General features: G+C 41.4%; 9 protein-coding genes across 9 annotated transcripts; 4 read left to right on the top strand and 5 right to left on the bottom strand.

Moving 5' to 3' along the window:
- Positions 1-52: 52 nt before the first annotated feature.
- Positions 53-3,202, top strand: NMD5 (Nmd5p; the record flags this gene model as incomplete). The annotated part of the gene is made up of 1 exon (XM_003680801.1): positions 53-3,202. The coding sequence occupies one exon, from the start codon at positions 53-55 to the stop codon at positions 3,200-3,202; it is 3,150 nt and encodes a 1,049-aa protein (XP_003680849.1).
- Positions 3,203-3,400: 198 nt separating this feature from the next.
- On the top strand, positions 3,401-5,197 carry UTP9 (Utp9p; the record flags this gene model as incomplete). Its single annotated transcript, XM_003680800.1, has 1 exon — positions 3,401-5,197. One exon carries the CDS (start codon positions 3,401-3,403, stop codon positions 5,195-5,197), a length of 1,797 nt encoding a protein of 598 aa, XP_003680848.1.
- A 254-nt stretch (positions 5,198-5,451) lies between these two features.
- SGM1 (Sgm1p) lies at positions 5,452-7,449 on the bottom strand (the record flags this gene model as incomplete). The annotated part of the gene is made up of 1 exon (XM_003680799.1): positions 5,452-7,449. The coding sequence occupies one exon, from the start codon at positions 7,447-7,449 to the stop codon at positions 5,452-5,454; it is 1,998 nt and encodes a 665-aa protein (XP_003680847.1).
- Positions 7,450-7,833: 384 nt separating this feature from the next.
- On the top strand, positions 7,834-10,170 carry RIX1 (Rix1p; the record flags this gene model as incomplete). Its single annotated transcript, XM_003680798.1, has 1 exon — positions 7,834-10,170. The coding sequence occupies one exon, from the start codon at positions 7,834-7,836 to the stop codon at positions 10,168-10,170; it is 2,337 nt and encodes a 778-aa protein (XP_003680846.1).
- Positions 10,171-10,194: 24 nt separating this feature from the next.
- MCM22 (Mcm22p) lies at positions 10,195-10,893 on the bottom strand (the record flags this gene model as incomplete). Its single annotated transcript, XM_003680797.1, has 1 exon — positions 10,195-10,893. The coding sequence occupies one exon, from the start codon at positions 10,891-10,893 to the stop codon at positions 10,195-10,197; it is 699 nt and encodes a 232-aa protein (XP_003680845.1).
- Positions 10,894-11,106: 213 nt separating this feature from the next.
- Positions 11,107-11,370, top strand: TIM8 (protein transporter TIM8; the record flags this gene model as incomplete). Its single annotated transcript, XM_003680796.1, has 1 exon — positions 11,107-11,370. The coding sequence occupies one exon, from the start codon at positions 11,107-11,109 to the stop codon at positions 11,368-11,370; it is 264 nt and encodes an 87-aa protein (XP_003680844.1).
- A 44-nt stretch (positions 11,371-11,414) lies between these two features.
- On the bottom strand, positions 11,415-12,647 carry TTI2 (Tti2p; the record flags this gene model as incomplete). The annotated part of the gene is made up of 1 exon (XM_003680795.1): positions 11,415-12,647. One exon carries the CDS (start codon positions 12,645-12,647, stop codon positions 11,415-11,417), a length of 1,233 nt encoding a protein of 410 aa, XP_003680843.1.
- A 162-nt stretch (positions 12,648-12,809) lies between these two features.
- On the bottom strand, positions 12,810-13,751 carry TDEL0D00470 (chalcone isomerase domain-containing protein; the record flags this gene model as incomplete). The annotated part of the gene is made up of 1 exon (XM_003680794.1): positions 12,810-13,751. One exon carries the CDS (start codon positions 13,749-13,751, stop codon positions 12,810-12,812), a length of 942 nt encoding a protein of 313 aa, XP_003680842.1.
- Positions 13,752-14,010: 259 nt separating this feature from the next.
- On the bottom strand, positions 14,011-18,288 carry MET5 (sulfite reductase (NADPH) subunit beta; the record flags this gene model as incomplete). Its single annotated transcript, XM_003680793.1, has 1 exon — positions 14,011-18,288. One exon carries the CDS (start codon positions 18,286-18,288, stop codon positions 14,011-14,013), a length of 4,278 nt encoding a protein of 1,425 aa, XP_003680841.1.
- Positions 18,289-19,059: the final 771 nt, after the last annotated feature.

Here is a 19,059-nt window from a genome sequence, read left to right as displayed (position 1 = left end):
CTAGGCGTAGCCCATTCGTTGCAGCTTTCAGGATTTTGTTTTGGGCAGAAAAATGGATGTCAATACATTACTGCAATGTTTTGCTTGCACGCTGGATCATGATGCTGGTATAAGGGCCGATGCCGAGCGACACTTGAAGCAGGCAAGTTGCCAACCTGGTTTTTTGGGGGCCTGTTTGGACATCATTGCCTCTAGTGAAGTACCATTGAATATAAAGATGTCAGCGTCCTTGTATTTCAAGAATAAGAGCGTTTATGGATGGAGTGGTAAGCACATCGGAAAGAATGAGTTGCTGGATTATGAGATCGATAACGATGAAAAGCCCGTAGTCAAAGATGCATTGATCAAAGCTATGTTACAATGTTCGAAGACCTCTCCAGGGTGCATTAGGGTACTGAAATCGGCCTTAGCGGTCATAATAGGCGAAGAATATTCTCAAGGTAGATGGGATTCCTTACTCTCCGAATCCTTGGGGCTGCTCACCGCTAGTGACATTGATCTTGCATACGTGGGGCTCATATGTCTGTCTGAGATCTTTAGAAGTTACCGTTGGAAGGAAAACGACGCTAGACAAGAGTTAGAACATATGATTCTCCAATATTTTCCTGATCTGCTCAGCTTTGCGAATGACAGCCTTTTACAAGATGGGAAAAATATGAATAATCCGAAGATAGGTGAAATGGTGAAATTAATATTGAAGATCTATAAATTTGTTACCTACCACGACTTGCCCTTCACATTACAAAGAAGTGAGATGTTCATACCATGGGCAAATTTTTTCGTTTCTGTGATTCAGACGCCTTTACCAGAAGAAGTTTTATCCATTAGTGACACTGATACCAGGTCGCTCAATCCTTGGGTGAAATGTAAGAAATGGTCGTACGCAATTCTCTACAGACTTTTTCAAAGGTACGGGTCAGACTCTCTCACAAAAAGATTTAATTACGACGAGTTCAAGTCACTTTTCAGAGACCAATTTTTACCACACTTTCTCCAACTCTTATTTCAACAGGTCGAATTGTGGGGAAGTAACCGCCTATGGCTGAGTAATGCATCAGTTTATTACATACTATCCTTTATTGAGCAGACAATTGTTCAAAAGCATACTTGGAAGCTGATTAAAGAGCATTACAACACCATACTACAGCATATAATATCGCCGCTGCTTACTCCAAACGAGGACATGCTCGACAGTTTTGAAAATGATCCTCAGGAATATATCCACCGAAATTTGGAATTATGGGATGATAGCTATTCTCCTGATCTCGCGGCTTCGTCGCTATTAACTACATCAGTAACCAAACGTGGCAAAACAACATTGGAGCCCACCTTACAGTTTGTCATTCAAACTTTGCAGGCCAATATGAGCACCATCGAGAATATGCCACTTGAGAATGCGGTCAAAGTCGAGTCCTCTTTAAGAATCTTCTCGTGCATTATTGATCGTTTGACCGTTAACAATTCGCCTTACTTGGGTCAAATGGAAAGCTTCATGAAGGCTTTTGTTTTCCCATTTTTCAGCTCCCCTCATGGTTTTCTAAGGACTCGTGCTTGCGAGATATGCTCAAAGGCCGGAGAAGTGCAATTCGAAGATTCAACTGTTATTGAAGTCATCTACAAGGGGATCATGCAGTGTCTCAATGAAGAAACAGGCTGTCTCCCTGTTCAATTACTTGCAGCATTAGCTTTACAGACTTTCATTCACAATGAACAATTTCAACAGGCCCTTTCAGCAGTTGTTTTACCCACGATGCAGAAAATGTTGTATCTATCAAATGAGTTTGAATCGGATACGATATCAGGCGTTATGCAAGACTTTGTGGAACAATTTGCGGAACAATTGCAACCATTCGGTGTCGAGTTGATGAATACTTTAGTACAGCAATTTTTGAAGCTTGCTATTGACCTCAACGATGTTGCAAATACAGAGGCTAATAACATCTTGGATGCTGACGACGTTCCTGATGAAACCGATAAACAGATGGCTGCGTTGGGTATTCTTTCTACGACAATCTCCATCTTACTTTCGTTCGAAAACTCTCCAGAGATCGTGAAAAATCTAGAGCAATCTTTCTACCCAGCCGCCGAGTTCATTTTAAAGAATGGCATTGAAGACTTTTACCGCGAATGCTGTGAATTTGTTGAGAACTCTACCTTCTTGCTGAGGGAAATAACCCCTATCTCATGGAAGATATTGGAGCTAATTGGCGAGGCTAACAGGAAGGAGGAGAGCATGGTATCCTTTTACCTGGAAGATTTTATGTTAGTTTTCAACAACTATACGATTTATGGGAAGGACGAATTGAAAAAAAATGAATTTTACACAAACATAATCTGGGAGGTTTACAGGAAGTCATCTATCAGCGAAGAAAGTGATTTAGACGAGCTAATTATTGTCTTCGATCTTGCTCAGAAATTGATTCTGGCTTTGGAAGGTAACCTTCAGGCTTCTTATAGGCAGCAATTTTTGGAAGATGCGATAAAGAGTATTGTCGTCGAGAAAGAAACATTGAAAAAGAATATAATTTTCGGTGTCACTGCCTTCAATGTAATAATTTCCAGCATAGTATCATCGCCTCTCGTTAGTCTTCAATTCTTAAAGCATCATGAGTGCTTGCAATTTTTCTTCGAGATGTGGCTCTCCTTTTACGCTCCTAATGTCAAGAGAATTTTCGACATAAAGCTTTCCATTTTAGCATTGTTGAGCATTATTTGTCAGGTACCGTTAGAAGCATTTTCTGAGCTCTCGATGGAATCTACTGTCCAGCACTTGACGCCAATCATGCTCGAACTGGTCTCGAGGGTCCCAGGTGCTTTGAAAAACATGGAAGAAAGACGTAAGGAGTACTCATCTGATTCCTTCAAGCCGGAAGCTTTCAACGACTGGGAAAACGAAGATGATGCTTATGACGACAATGAAGAAACTGGCGAAGAAGCGCTCAAAGAACAACTTGAACTCCTGAAGGGTGATTCAGATGTTCTTAAGTTCGTTAATGGCCGCTCCTTTGAAGATGGGGAGAATTTCGACGACTTGGAAGAGGATCCCCTCACTGGCTCTATCCTTGACTCTATCAACATCTACGAAGTACTTAAGACATCAATGATGAGCTTACAACAGTCAGACCTGAACAGGTACGCGTGTTTTGTTAAGAACATGCCCCCAGAAGATCAAACTCTTCTCTCGCAATTGCTCAGCTTGTAGGCCTCTGTTTCGTGCATAACAAAAGCAGAAGGCTAGTTCAAAGTCACAGTCGTCAGTCGATCACTATAAGGGCAGCTCAAGAAATAAAAATTAACCCAAACATTAGCATTTTAAGCATCTTTCATAGTTTATTATCTTCATAGAGAAGTCGTTAAGCATGATTGTAATTTTTCAAATTTTTCAAAGTCATCTCATCGCATGAAATTTCACCATAATAATATTCAATATTGTAGATCTACAAGCATATTGCGGGTCAATTTAGTCTCGAGTGAGCCCATTAGCATGATATCCAAGCAAGATCTGATTGCCAGTTTTTCCCCGGATGCTCGTCAATTTGCTTTCCAAACGAATGTCTCACAAAAGAATGTAATTGACATCTACCCGCTGGAGGCATCCAATGGCTATAACGTAAACAGCTCGCTGGTCAGCCACATTGATTACGAGAGTAACGATCTTCGAGTGACCGAAATTTTCCACCTGGGATGGTGTAGCAGTTTAGTGGAAGACAGCAAACAAAGAGTCAAGAGGAAGAATGGAGATGAGAATAACGTCGAGCTTGATACTGACACTGACCGTGAGAACTTTTTTGTCAATGCTGTATCTCCCGGGAAAATCGTGATTTTTTCCTCTAGTGGTAAAGATATCGTGAACATAGTTCAGAACAAAAGTAGCATACTTCATGTCAGCTTGGAAGATGCCTACATATGGTTACTGGACAATGAAAATGCAATTAAAAAACTCCAATATAATCAAGCAAAACAAATTAAGTCATTCCACATTGTCGATGGAAAGGATGAGGAGATTACCTATTTCAAAGCGCTAAGGAATGATCGCGCTACATACCTATGTTACGCCTCGAAAGACAGAGTTTATGTTATTGATCCAAGCAAGCGGAGACCAACTACAGTAGCGACCTTAGCTGTCGGTACGTGCATCTCGTCTGAAATATTGGAGAATGGGGATTTAGCCATTGGTACTGAAACGGGCCTTTCTGTCTTCAATTTAGAATCAAAGAGTCTCGTACAGGAATGGCAGACTGAGGCGAAGATTTTGAGAGTCATTAAAGATACTGTCCTGTGCTTGAACTCTGAGGGTGAGATTTTGGCTTTCAGGTTGGGAACCGACATTCCAATTTGCAAAATAAAAGTTGTAGATTCGCAGATTATCGAATTTGTGCGAGTCGCAGATTCAGTCATGGTTGCTTGGCTGAATGTCAACGAGCCTAGTTTTAAACTAATATCGTTGGGCGACTTGAATGGAAATGATGAGATTATCATAAATGATCAAAAAGACGATAAGCTAGATGGCAATGAACTTGCTACCGAAGGTAAGCAAGAGCCACACAGTTCCGAAGATGATGACGAACAACAGCAGGAGGACGTGATAGTTTCACGCAAGAAGGTCACAAAGGCAGAACAGGATGAACTGAGTAAATCTTTAGTTCAAGCATTGGAATCACTGGAGGATGCCAAAATACTGGAAATAGTGTGTTCAGATAAATGGAACGAGCACAGAGTAAAATCCTTTATCATAACCCAGCTAATAGCAGATGATGCTCTCTCCAAATTTTATGAAGTAACAGCCCTTGCTTTTCAACATAATCCATGGGAAAACAATGAGATATCATCTCTATGGATGAAGTGGCTACTCACCTTGAAAGGTGACCTTTTCTTCAACTCCTCTTCTCAATCTAAGCACGCCAAAAAACAAGCTAGACGCTTGAGAGCTTCATTAAAAGCATCGGGCGACTGCCTACCAGTTCTTCTAGGAATCCAAGGTAGGTTGGAGATGCTGAAAAGACAATCGCAGCTCAGAGAAGAGTTAGCACAGGTAAATTTGACTGAAACCGAAGGAGAAGAAGAAGTTGAAACGGTACTGAATGAGGAGGAACAAGAGCCTTCTGAAGCAAATGATGAATACAACAATTCAATATCATATGCAAACGGAGAGAGTGATACATTTGTGGACGCTTCCGAGTTCAGGAGCCCTGCATAAACCACAAGGCTAGATTCCTGTCTCAAACTTGTAATTTATTCGTCATCAAATAACGGCTATATAGACATGAAACAGATCCATTAATCATTTCACATTACCAAGAGGATAGAACTTGGTTCTTCTTTTTGAGGTGCACGCTTGTTATTGCATTTACCAGAGATTAATTGCAATCAGCTAACGGTCAAAGTTATTTCGCCCAATAGCTTGAAAACTAGTAATCTCCGATGAGGGCTGGCTAAAGTATTATCTGCAAATCAATGATTTGCTTCTCGCAAATCCATCATGTCTTGAATTTGCTGCTTCATCATATCTTTCAGATCTTGAACATCATTTTCTAGCTCTTCGGCACGTTCAGCTTTTTCCCCTAGCAGTTGCAAGGATGTTTCCAATTTTGATTGCAAGTTCTCAACTTCTTTCGATAAACTGCATTTCTCAAGTTCAAGTTTCTTCAAGCTCTCATTTTCTTCCATGAGCCTAACTAGCTCATTGTTCGCCGAATTTTTCTCTTTCTGTACTCTTTCGCATTGGCTTTTCAATGAGGAGACTTCTACTTCAAATCTTCTTATTTCAGAAGCGAGTTTGCCTACCATCTGCGCGCTCATTTGATTTGAAGCAGGCGCATCTGACTTATTCCTAATGTTTACCGAACTGGAATGTTGGCGAGAAATTCCAAGTTTGCTCAAAGATCCCAAATCCGAGGCCTCATTTGGTATGTCATTCATATCTAGTTCTAGCCGTTCTTTTTCAAGTTCCGTGACACTTTTAACACTTTCGTAATCAACGTTATTCAATTTGTCTTTGAGCTCTATGGGTGCATCTGAATGACCGATAGATGATATCATTGACGGTAAGATCCATTCATCTTCAAAATTGGACGAATCCACTGGAGGCTCATCTTCATCTAGCGGCAAAGATGGCTTCCCTTCCCGTTCCTCACTTGAGTCAATCTTGCGCTCTAAATGAGTCTTTTGAATGTTATATTGCTTTTGAAGTAGCTTAAAATCATCTGTGAGATCTTCCAATGATCTTTGGAGGGCTTTGTTTTCATCCTGAAGCTCTTTAAGCTCATGCTGGACAGTTCCTCTTTCGTTGGTGGCTTTTTCCAGTTTGGCATACAGATCTTTCTTTTCCTCATCTGAGGCACTGAGTTTACTCGTGAGAGCCTTTTCTGCTTTCCTAGCCTCGTCTAATTGACCTTCAAGGCTTGTTAATCTAGTATTGAGTGCCTCCTCCAACGCGTTCCAATTCTGTCTGTTATCTTGTAATTCGTTGCGAAGGACGGTATATTGTTCTTTCCAATGGTCCCCGTCATCTCCTACACTTGCTCCTTGTTTGGAAGTTTCAAGCTCGATGCGTAATTGCTCTAAATTAGATTCCAGAAGCAGGATTTGTTCCCTTGTTGTTGACGTTAGAGACTCCTTATCTTTCTGCCATTTTGACTTTTCCTCTTTAAAATCGTTGTTCTTAGCATCCAAAAGGTTCTGTGATTGATTTAAACGATCTTTTGTTTGAGCTAGTTTCTCCTCTAGTAATTTTGAATTAGCATTTTCTTGTTTCAGCTCATTTAGTTGGTTCTGAAGTTCGTCTATCTGTATTCTTGAATCTTCAGCTGCAACAGAAGCCTTCTCAAGTGCATTTACTTTTTGAAATAATTCCTCTTGAAGAACTACTATTTGCTCCTCAAGATCTGATACTTGCTTTCGCAGAGCTTTATTATTTGTAGATAGTCTCAGCTCAGTTTTTGAGAAATTCTCTCCCTCCTGTCTCAATTGGCTAATGATTTCCTCTTTCTCCTTGATAACTTTAACCAAACTACTTGCTGAGTTATCAATTTTGGGCGGCTGCATATTTTGCTTCACCATTTCTTTGATATGAGGTTCGAGAACCTTGAGCAATTCGACACTACTAAGGTCATGAATATCAGCAGGAAGCCAGCTACTCCAAGGTTTTGATTTTCGTAGTGAGTTTAAAAAGGTGTCCTTGTCATCATTATAATACTCGCCATTGAGAGCTATATCAGTCGCTGAACTCTGCGATAATTTGGAATTATCATCTGCGTTCTCGTTCTCTGCCTTTGGCTCATTTAAAACAATCGCATTTGAGATCTCATTACTTTGTTTATTTGTAAGGTCGATTGGAGTCGGTGATTGAGCAGGCGACCCGGTACCTTGCTTCTTTGTTTTCCTCTTCCCTTTAGCAGCTGCCAGAGAGAGCCTCTCCTCCAATGTAAGCTTCTTGGAACCTCCCTCCATCTGTATAAACTCTATGAAGCCTCTATCAATTCAAAGGGAACTCAATTCCCTTACCTTGGCCCTATAGGCCCTTCGTTGAAGATGTATGCACAACACATATGATTAAGTGATTAATGAAAAATAGATTCTACAGAAATCGAACCAAAGTCAGTTTCGTATCACCAACCAATCAAGCTATGAGGGAGTCAAAATGGAAAAAAAATATGCATTAAATTTTCGGGTGGCTATCTCGACTTTATGCTTAAAATTTTCCATCTCATCGCATCGCATCTCATCTCATCGCATCAATATTCCATAATATTTCATGGTTTTTGGCCAGATCAAACTGAAATTCAAGCAAAAGGATTTAAGATTGGCCAATTTAGCAATTTGTTGGTCATTATAATGAGTAGTGAACCGTTTCCTGTTACTGAGTTAGCTAAGAGGCTCGAAAGCTGTGATGACTCTGAATTTATTGCCATATTGAAATGTTTAAGATCTCCAGCCTACGTCAATGAGCAATTGCTCAAATCGGAACTAGGTTTGTTAGTGACAAAAACTCTGGCGCTCCTGAGATCTAGTCATGAGATAGCCATTTGGAGAGGTTGCCAAACGGCAGTGGTGATATGCACTTATAACCCGTTGGTCTTGTGCGCTCACGCTGGGCAATTATTGGCTGCTATCTATTCAAAACTTGAGCAAAAGGTTGATTACTATTCATCGTCAACTCCTCAAACTAAGGTGCTTTTACAGACTTTGGTATTTGCTTTAAGTAGCTTAATGAATTTGATGAGAGGAAAACCATCCCTGTCGAGAGAGGGTCTTGTCCCAAAATTGAAGGCAATTATTCCAACTTTGATCACCCTGGCGCAGTATGAGCCAAGATTGACTCTTCCTACTCTAAAGATACTTCTATACAAGAATACTACCACATTCAGGCCATTCGCTAACAAATTTCGAGTTGTTCTGGTCAATCTCATTATCTCTGAGTATGAACATTTTGACAAAAAAACTAAGCAATTGTTGAGTGATAATTTTGCCTATTTGCACTTGATCAAATTGCAGGGCTCCGCTGCGGAAGATGAGGCTCAAGCGCATCACAAATCTTACCAGGATGATAACTGGCGAATTGGGATTTTTTCCGTATTGTCACAGTTCAAGCCAATTCTTGACATCTGCGGTGAAATTTTGGACTTGGAGCAAGATAACGAATTGCAGAAACTAATCAACAGCCTAACATTTACAAACAACACGAAAGGCTCTGAGGCTAGCGATTTTCTGTCCGGTTTGAAACTCGATATGAATTACCCAATAACACTATTGGAAATTACGCGCCGCTTGAACTTGCTTGTGGATCTTCTTTCATCCTTTCTATCTTTACCTACGCCTTACCCAGTGAGAATCCCTCTAGGAACTTGTATCTCCATCTCAGAAGCTCTATTAAGTATGACAAGAAATTTCCTACCGTTGAGACGTGATGTGCGTGGTGATGCTGAACTAAGCTCAGTCATTCGTGATTTACTGCCTCAGATTCAGTTTTCAGGTATCAAGTTACTTTCTTCTATTAGCCAAACCTACGGTAAGTTGTGCTTGTCAATGCTTCCTTCAATCTTGGGCTCCTTAGAATTGTTTATACCGTTGCAACAGAAGTCTAGTAAGATTGATTTGGATAGATGTGCGTCACTTAAATCTGAAATGATAGGACTCTTCAACCTGGTCAACTCTTTTCTTCCTCATATGGGGCATCATATGCAGGAGGTTGATTTCTTCACCAAATTGGTCGAGGTGGCCTTGCATTTAACAAAAGACGCATCAACGGTTGACTTGGTCTTTAATCAACAGGCTACGAACACGCTCAACAACAGGAAAAATCTAAAAAAGAAGCAAAAGAAGGACAATTCATCTGGCTCGTTATCTGATTTATACACACATCCCGAGAAGTTTAAGCTTGAAAGTTCTGATCGCTTGTTATGTGAAGTCAATCATTTCTTGCGAGGCATAATCAGTACCTGGAAAGTACCTTCTTCGCAACAGCTACGAATTTTGAAATACACTATATCTACTGCGGTGCAGTTTAAGCAACAGCAAGGCTTCATTCCAAAGTCCCTTCTTGAGCTGCTGAGGACCGAAGTGTTATATCCAGGAGATGAGAGAGTTTCAATCTTACCGTTAGCAGTTTCATTGCTGAAGGAGTCGAGTGATGAAGTTTTTGATATCTTGTGTCATCCAAGACTGCCATTGAGTGTGATTCATCATGTCAAACCGCTTCCAGAATATGTGGAAGAGTCATTTGAAGACGAAGAAGAAGAAGAAGAAGAGGAAAAGAAGGACCTAGTTGAGGAGGACACCGTCGCTGCTGCAGTCAGTGAAAGCTTGTCTCACAGTGCTCAGGAACAGGCCATAACCACTAGTTTCAAATCAAAGCAAGTAGTCATAGAGGAGCTTACCGCCGTTGAGCCTACAAGGACCACTGACATCCAAGAGGAACCGGAAAACGATATTATATTCAAGAAGAGAGAACGCGAAGAAGAAACCACAGCTCCTGAAGAGTTGAAACGTTCAAAGATAATTAGCGAGGCAACGGTGACTGTTGTAAAGCAACCTATTGTCACTGAATCTAAAAAAGTTCAGGTTCCGGCAACCGAAGAAAATGGTGCCAGCTCAGATGATGACTCAGAGTTCGAGATCCCAAATATTCACTTGAGTGACGATGAGGACGACGAGGACGATAGCGAAGAATAAAGTTTGTAGCATTTAGCAAAAAGTTCAAGAAAGGTCTCTATTTGCAAAGTCCAGTAATTTCACATATCTTACGCTGTTCGGGCCTTCTACCACGTTTATCAAGTTGCTTCGGAGCAGCAATCGATAGAGACCTTTACTACAATGATGGAAATCCGTAGTCTTCAGTGTTCCATCACCATCTAGAAGCCTTTTGATGAGCGGGAAAACATCTGAGAACAGATCCTTGCCCGCATCCTCAGCATCCACTAGATCCATTGACAGATAGTTCTTAACAAAATGTTCCAGTTCGTTCCACAGTTGTTCATTACGTGCTTCTGGCGATTGTGGGCTCTTTTTAACTGTTGGAGAGGCCGTAGAATCCAGTCTTTTCTCTAGCAGTTCAATTAAAACACCAAGGTCATAGTTCATTCCCTTCTGATTTTCCAGCATGGCTTCCAATCCAGGAAGGTGACTCTCCATATGGGTAATCCATTCTTTAGTAGTCTCCAGTCGGGTCGTATGGCTCACCGATGCCATACAAAGACCAATTGGGTCCGACCTTTCAGGACGAAACAACGGTTTTGCCAGCAGATCTTTCCAATCCCCTTCAGGTTGCGCCGGACCAGAGATCCCACCTATGACATCCTGCACCTGTCTCAAGAAATCCCTTTTCAATTCGATGTGAGTTTCCAAACTTTCGACATAAACTTGCAGCAATTCATCTGAGCTTGTATCATCCTCCATTTCTAGGGCAGAATTACAATTAATGAAACACAATTGGTAGCCATTGCCAGATCTTCAGCTTGTCAATCTTCGGGGCCATCGCTATGGGCCTTTCGTTTTCTGCGACTGAGTGAAAAATTCACTTGGTCTTAACAAGAAATAGGTGAATTTAAATGCATAAGGTGCTGTTTTAACCCTTAGTTCAAGCTCATTGACCTCTCAAGCGCCTTCATAATGTCTTCTTTCTCTCCTGCTGACCTGGGCAATCTAGATGACAACTCCAAGAAGGAAATTGCAACCTTTTTGGAGGCCGAAAACTCGAAGCAAAAAGTGCAACTGTCGATCCATCAGTTCACCAATACCTGTTTCAAGCAGTGTGTTCCATCCATCAATAATGCTGATCTCAGCTCACAAGAAGAGCAGTGTCTCACTAACTGTGTCAACCGGTTTCTTGATACCAATATCAGAATCGTCAAGGGCCTGCAAAGTATTCAGTGAACTGGGATGCGTAAAACTGTATATAACTCATAAATAGCATAGTGCTAGCAAAATAATTCTTCTACATTTTTGTACTTAAGCACCTCCTCCTTATCACCAGAGTAATCACAGCCCTTAGCCTCCAAAGACTGCAGCAGCCGCCTGAAGTTATTCATGAGTTCGTCAGTTAGTTTCCCCTCTTGCTTGCACTTGTCGAATCCTATGAGTATCAACGCCAGGAGGTCAAACTTATGAGCACTGAGCCTTTCTGGTGGGCACACAGCCACAAGAACTTCCAGCGTATCCAGTGTCTTCCTTAGCAGACCCTCAAATGCAGTGAAAAATGGATTTCTCAGAAGATACTCACCCAATGTGTATATTATGCGAGACATGTGGTAAAGAGTGGATGTGTCTAGGATTTTCATCAGGCTTATCAGGGAATCCAGTGTATAGATTGCCAAAGTTTCGCTAGTAAGATTTATTCTTGGTATGGCTTGTTGCAATAAAAACTCAGATAGAAACTTTCCTTGGTATTTTCGACAAATGATCTCCCTGTTTTTGAACTGAGTGGTGTATAAGGAGTTTAATGTAGGGAACACCTCTCTCCATACTTTAAGAGATTCATCGGAAGAGTATGACGGTGGAAGGTAATAGCACATGTTAAGAAGTATAGGTTCATACAGCTTGAATAATCCTGTTTCTTTGAAGGATATCCAATGTGTTTGGTCCTTGAAGGCATTACTGAGGAAAGTTCTCAAAAGAAGCACTCCTCGAAGTTTTATTCCGGCTAAATCTGTAGTGTCATCCAAAAGGTTGAGAATGCCAGGTGTTATCCACCAGAGGTTTGACGACACATTCCGATGTTGCAGATGTAACAGGACCACGTAAAACAGTGGTATGCTCCTTATTCCACCACGCTCCTTCCAAATCCGTCTTGCTTCGTCGTCTTTTAAGGACATTCCTACACTAGGTCTAAGTCCTGATTTAACAGTATCCCTTCTGCGATCTTCTGTCCGTAGCAGAAGCGGTTGCAAGTTCTCAATCAACCATTTAACAATCTCTTCTTCATTTACTCTGCTCTTGGTAATCAATCTATGGACTGTTTCAATTGAAATCCTCCCAATGGTGCCTTTATTCAGTGTCAAATATGATAGGTTCAATATGAAAGACAGAAATACATCTCGTGGAAGCACTTCAGTAGACTCTTTGCATAGCTCAGTTAGCTCCAACTCTGATATCTCAGGGATCTTGATTCCTACAAATTTCAAGTTGAAGGATTCAATCTTTTTCACCAGCATCTTTATTAGGTGTGTTCATTTTATTTGTTCGATCGTCTGCCTCATCGAGAACTGCTTAAAAAGAAGCTCCGATTGTTAAAATGAAATATTTTGATGATATGAACTGCACATTTTATTTACTTAATCTTAGTCTTTTGTATCCAGTTATGAGGTTATCAATCATTATACCATGGCAGCAATGTGCGTCGCTACAGATTCCTTGGTACTGGGAGAAAGTGGTTTGGGACCACTCATGTACTGACTGAACAGGTATTTCCCCACCAGCGGTTCATCGACATGTCCCATTGCCACCACCTGGTCTTTCTTACGATTGTAGTAGGAAAACTGCAAGCCCCCGTTAGCTTGAAGTTCTACCAACAAGTCATCATCTTTAGCGACCTTCCCTTTCTCAGTGAAGGCTTCTTTTAATTTTGCAAGGCCTGTAGATAATTTCTCCTGATTATCCTTTGCCTCTGGATGGTTAAGAATTGTTCTAACGAATCCATCTCTCAAATGATTGAAATCAGTATTCCTAACGGGTGTCAATTTGGCCAGCATTCTTGCGCCGCTATCCAGAACGTTCCCAATCAATACGCTAGATTTAGATGGATCATCCAGGGCTGCCTTTACGTTATCTGAATGCGTTTTGGACGAATCTGTGTCTATAAATGCTGTAGACATAAATTTCGAGTCAAGCACATCAGGAATCAAGTGTCTGTCCTGATCTGCAATGTAAATTCCCAAAGCATAAACCCGAAATGAGAGAAAAGTTACTGATCTGAAGCCGTAACCTAATAGCATATATTCTGTGGATAAAGGTAGTTCCGGTGGGCCCAACTTCGTAGGGAAAGGAGAAACCGAAGAATCAACGTTAACGGTGGCTTCAGCATTATCTTTAATGTTCGCATCGCTCCATAACTTATCAAAGCTTGCTAATGTAGCTATCCCAGCTATTCCTGCTGCCGCACCGTATACCAATGCAATGTTACTGCGTTTTGTCTTCGAGAGTTGTCCCTTGACAGCAGATGAAGCAGATCTCCTGGCGCATGAGACAATTGGTTTAGCTCTTTTTAGCCCTCGCAAACCAGTGAAAGGGCCTCTTTTCAAACAGTTACTTAACAACATTTGACGACGATTTTAGTCCTTACTATACAACTATTCTACTGATTGGCATGTAATTAATATCTGCCGCGTCGCTTTGTAACGATACTTCTAATAGGCTTTAAGAAAGAAGGAAAAGAGCGATTCGAGGAAGTAGTCCAGGGCCTTCAGTGGTCCTCACATACATACCATTATAAATCAACAGGATTAAATATAAATAGGTTTACATAAATATTTGGGGTAGATAGATACCATGAAAGTGCAAGCACCAGGTACAACGTCTCTATAATGCATCTTCAGCAATGTCGTCATGGAAATATTTACCTTCCAAAGTTGGCTTGATGACTCCGACTCTAATCAGGAAATCACCAAAATGTTCATCATCGAGTCTCTCTAAAGACCATCTCTTGAAGAGTGTTCTTAGGATCTTTAAGATTTCCTCCTCCTTAATGGAGGCTCTGTACAATTTGTTTAGTCTCTCTCCATGGAAACCACCACCCAGCATCATATTATAAGTGTCAGGAGCTTTACCAACAAGAGCTACTTCAGCTAACCATGGACGTGCACAACCGTTTGGACAACCTGTCATTCTCATGACAACGGCATCGTGGCGCAGGCCATATTCTTCCAGGATGTTTTCTAATTTGGTGATCAATTCTGGTAGATAACGTTCAGATTCAGCCATTGCCAGACCACAGGTTGGCAAACCGACACAAGAAGCCGAACTTAACCTTAAAGCACTGAAATCAGTGTTGTCTAGTTTGTACTTCTTCATTAGCTGCTTGATCTCATCGAGGTGCTCATCTTTAATGCCACAAATCAACGCATGCTGATTACCTGTTAGTCTGAAATGCCCAGATTTGTTTTTCTGCATTAGTTGGGCAATCTTTTTGAAACCAGTCTTCTGAGGCAAGTCGAGCCTGTCCTCCACTCTACCATTTTCAATGAAACAAGTGAAGTGGTTCAAACCAGTCTCGTCTTTAACCCATCCAAAGAAGTCTTGATTCGAGTCAATTTGATAAGATTTTTCGGGTGCAAACTTCCAACCCACAATCTCTTCAACTTTCTGTTTGAAAACATCAGTTCCCATGTCATCAATTGTATACTTTAAACGTGCGTGCTTACGGTTCTCACGGTCACCGTTATCTCTTTGAATGATCATGACAGCTTCAATGGCTGGGATGACCTCTTCTGTCGAAACGAAACCAAAGGAAGAACCAGTTCTGGGATAGGTTTTCTTATTGTTGTGAGTTGTACCCATACCACCACCGACATAAAAGTTGAAACCTTGCAACTCTTGAGATTTCTCATCAACGATAGCAATTAGACCGATATCACTCGACCAGACGTCAACGTCGTTATATGGTGGGACGGTGATATTGACTTTGAACTTTCTTGGCAAATAAATCTTGCTGTACAATGGCTCAATATCGACAAGTGCGTTACCACTAACTAAAGTCTTCTTCTTGGTTGGACCCTCCTTTCTATTTTCAAAGATTGATGGCCAGTTGCTGTCGTAGTCACGCTCTTCGGGGCCACTCAACCAAATTTCGTGATAAGCAGTTGTCTTAGGTAGGAAGTATTCAGAAATTTCCGCACCCACAGCAGCCACTTGACCATGTACTTTGGCGTTACCAGGCAAAGCAGACACCATCACATTTCTGTTGACATCACCGCATGCGGCTAAGGTATCCATCAACGTCGAGTTCATAGCTCTGATTGTATGTTTCAAGTTTCTCTTGACAACACCATGTAATTGGAAAGTTGCTCTTGTGGTCAATTTCAAAGTACCGTTACCAGTCTCATCGGCCAAGCGGTCCAGAACTAGCCACTGCTCGGGTGTGGAAATACCCCCCGGCAATCTGACTCTAGCCATGAAAATGTAATATGGTTCCATTCCTTGAGACTTACGGGTCTCACGAATATCACGATCATCTTGCATGTAGATACCGTGAAACTTGGTCAATTGCTGATCATACGCATGAATGGCACCAGTTGACTCATCTGCTAAACCTTCCACAATTGTACCTCTCAAGTAATCCGAAGCAAGTTTCATATCTTCGTTATTCCAAGGTTTAGGCTCATCTGGGACAGTAGCATTGTCAACACCAAGAGACTTCCATAATTCACTCTCCCATGGACCGTAACCAGTTTGGAAGCCATCTGCATCCTGATCATCACCTAGGCCCAAAGGAACAATTGGATTTGCAGTTAAAAGCTCGAGGCGTTTGTAAAGTTGCTGTGCAGGTCTATTGTAGAAATGTTTGTCTTCCTTACGAGGCCAGTATAGTGAGTCACCTAGACCGAAAACACTAAAGTTCAAAGAGGCTAAATCCAGGTCGGTGTTAGCTTTAATGCCATCCCAAAATGCCTTACCGTCTTGTGGGAATTCACCTTGACCAGCTGTAGAGGTGACGAAAATGACATTCTCTTCACCTGGCAATTCCTCAAGTATAATATCATCCATAGATAAAACGGTAGATTTCAGACCTCTTGCAGATGCTCTAGTTCCTAATCTCTTAGCAACAGATGCCGCATTACCACCGTCAGACGCAAAATAGATATGTAGAGGTGGACCAGATAATCCTTCAAGCAGTTGATCATATGCCGCTTTGGCTCTTTTTTCTTGCTTAGCAGTTATCGAATCGCTAGCGGATTGCTCCAAATTTCTTGCTAATTCCGGGTTTCTCTTTGAAAGTAAAGTTAACTTGTTCTCACGGTCTAAGAAGCTTTGCAATTCTTTCTTGATAACTGAGGAATCTAATTTGAAAACTTCATCTTCATTGGAGTTGCTTGGATCATATCTATACAGCGGCCAGTAACCAGACTCAACCGCGTTTTTAGTCTCTTTCAAGACTTCAATTGGAGTATCGTCTTCAGTGTTGTAAGGCAAATAAGCCAATACAATTGAGGGACCATTGAACTTTGAAGCTTCGATGATAGCAGTCAACAGTTGAGTGTAAGAAGCGTAAACTGCAACAGAGGCAACGTAAACGTTACCAGCGCTCATAGCATATAGCCCCACATCCTTCTTTCTTTGTTGGGAATTCTTGGTCTGCTCATATGGTTCTGAGTCAATTAAGAGGACGTTCAAATTCTTCTTTGAGAATAGCACTTGATGGACACCTGAGTTACCAAGATCATAAGACCACGCATCCGACCCAATCAACCAACGAGATTTGAAGTTATAATCCTCAGTAGAGGGTGCAATTTTTAAAAACTCCAAAGCGGTTTTAGAGTCCTGGTTATTCTCCAAAATATCGAAGATTTGGTAAGCAGTCTCGTTGGCTTCTTTTAGAGATGCTTCGTCCAGGTTCTGATCGTGAAGTGAAATCCATTTGGACAAAAGTTGCACAAACTTCGATCCATCGACGGTGTGGTATAGTGAGGGATCGAGTGAATTTTTTGCAAGCGCAAGCAATTCCTGGCGTCTTTGATCTTCCTTTAAGTAACGACCATATCCGTATTCTGGACTGTTGCTTAGAACTGTAGAGCTTTGATATTCGTTCAAAATTTGCAAGTTACTGGAAAAGAGTTGCTTCAAAACTTTCAAGTAAGCATTTTCAAGACTTAGAGCACTCTTAATCGAAGAGCTCAACTCGATAGCAGCCTTTTCATCATCAATTGTGGCTTCTCCCAAAAACAATGCAAGATCTGGCTTTTCTAACTCCACATTTGAGACGATTTCTTTCAAAGAGCTCTTCACATCCGTTAGTGCACCAACGTTGGTGATAACTATCGAATCAATATTTCTTTCCACAATCTTGTTGAAATCTGTGAAAAAATCTAATAGAAGAGGTTCGAACCCATTAGTATCTGACTTTTGGTTAGAACCTTGTACAATGGCAATTTTCTTGATTGTTGTTGGGATTAATTCCACAAATTGATCAAAGTTCCATGGTCTGTAAGTTCTGATATCCAACAAAGAAGCATTTGATGGTAAGTTCTTGGCGAAGTCCTGACCATAGGCCGAAAAGTTGACCACCAGTACGGATGGAGAGTTGAACTCACCCCCAAGAGTGGTGAAATTAACGAATGGTATCGTTGACAGGTCCCTTGGTTGATCAGCCAAAGTAGTTGCTGGTACCTCAACACCGATTTTGTTTGTGATCTTACTGTAGTTGATAAAATGTAAGACAGGTTCCAAACTTTGAGTGGAGATTTCATTGGCCAAATCCGCGTTCTTGATTGCAGTTTCTTGATCACTGGAGACTAAGATTGGAAGAGAGAGGTCCTTAAATGACGTAATAACAGAGTACTCTTGAAGTCTCAAGTCCGCATTGATCACTACTGGGAATCCGCTCAATGAATACAAGTGTGGTAACCCCTTCAGTAGGGTTGATTCATCGGTGAATACTGTCGTTAAAGAGTTCTTAGTCAGCTGTTGTGTGATCTCACTGAATGGATCTTGGTTGTTCAACAGTTGAATTGATCCTTCCACATCTGATACTTCGGATTTGCCTGCCTTTGATGCAGTTGTGTAGAAGACCTTTGACGAGTCCGCTGCCTGAGCGAATTTCAACAATGCACCGACGATCGTCGAGACTGATGGTGCCGTCATTTAGTGCTTCACGCTGGATAGACAAACTTCAATTATTGTAAACCACGAATGCTCAATTTTCTCTATATATACAACCTAATGCAAGCCCTTTAGTCAATCGTCTCGTCGAGTGAAAAAGTTGTATTGGCGCCGGTGTGTATATCACGAGCCATACATGTGGCTCTGGAGCTCCTCCACTCAACACTGGTTGGAGCATGAAAACCCCATTTCCAGTGAGAACAGCACGCTTTGTGGGAACGTCGCCACACTGTATGTCACGTGAACCATGACTGCCACGTCGCGTGACATGGCCACATCGGCGGCTAACAATATAAGGTTAACGTTTCGATCTTGTAATTGCGACTAGATCCCTGGACCGCTCTTCAACTTGATCGTTCCATTTCAAGAATTTCTCTGATGGTCAAAGACGCCACCTTTGCCCCTCCATGTCTGGTCTGATCCGTCTGTTTTTCAGCTTCTGATTCCAACTGTGCTACATATTGCTCCTGTACCTGTTTGCAATTGGCAGCTGTTTCCTCGTCTTATCATAAAGTTAGTCTTGTATCGTATAGCATAAGCGCCATTGATCACATACACCGTTCGTTCAGTTTTTTAACAATTTTTCTCCTCAGTTCCGACTTTTCCTCCTCACTCATCACCATTATGAACCTCTAAACGCTTGCAATTGAAGCCGAAAGTGATGAGATGAATGGTTAGATCTTGCTCGAAAGTGTTGATTATATCTGAAGGAGCACGAAACTGACACAAAAAGCACAAACCTGGCCCTTTTTT

Source organism: Torulaspora delbrueckii, chromosome 4 (genome assembly GCF_000243375.1).
Source record: "Torulaspora delbrueckii CBS 1146 chromosome 4, complete genome".
Lineage (NCBI taxonomy): Eukaryota > Fungi > Ascomycota > Saccharomycetes > Saccharomycetales > Saccharomycetaceae > Torulaspora > Torulaspora delbrueckii.
The sequence above is the reverse complement of the archived record's forward strand: the minus strand, read 5'-3'. Positions and strand labels throughout refer to the sequence as shown.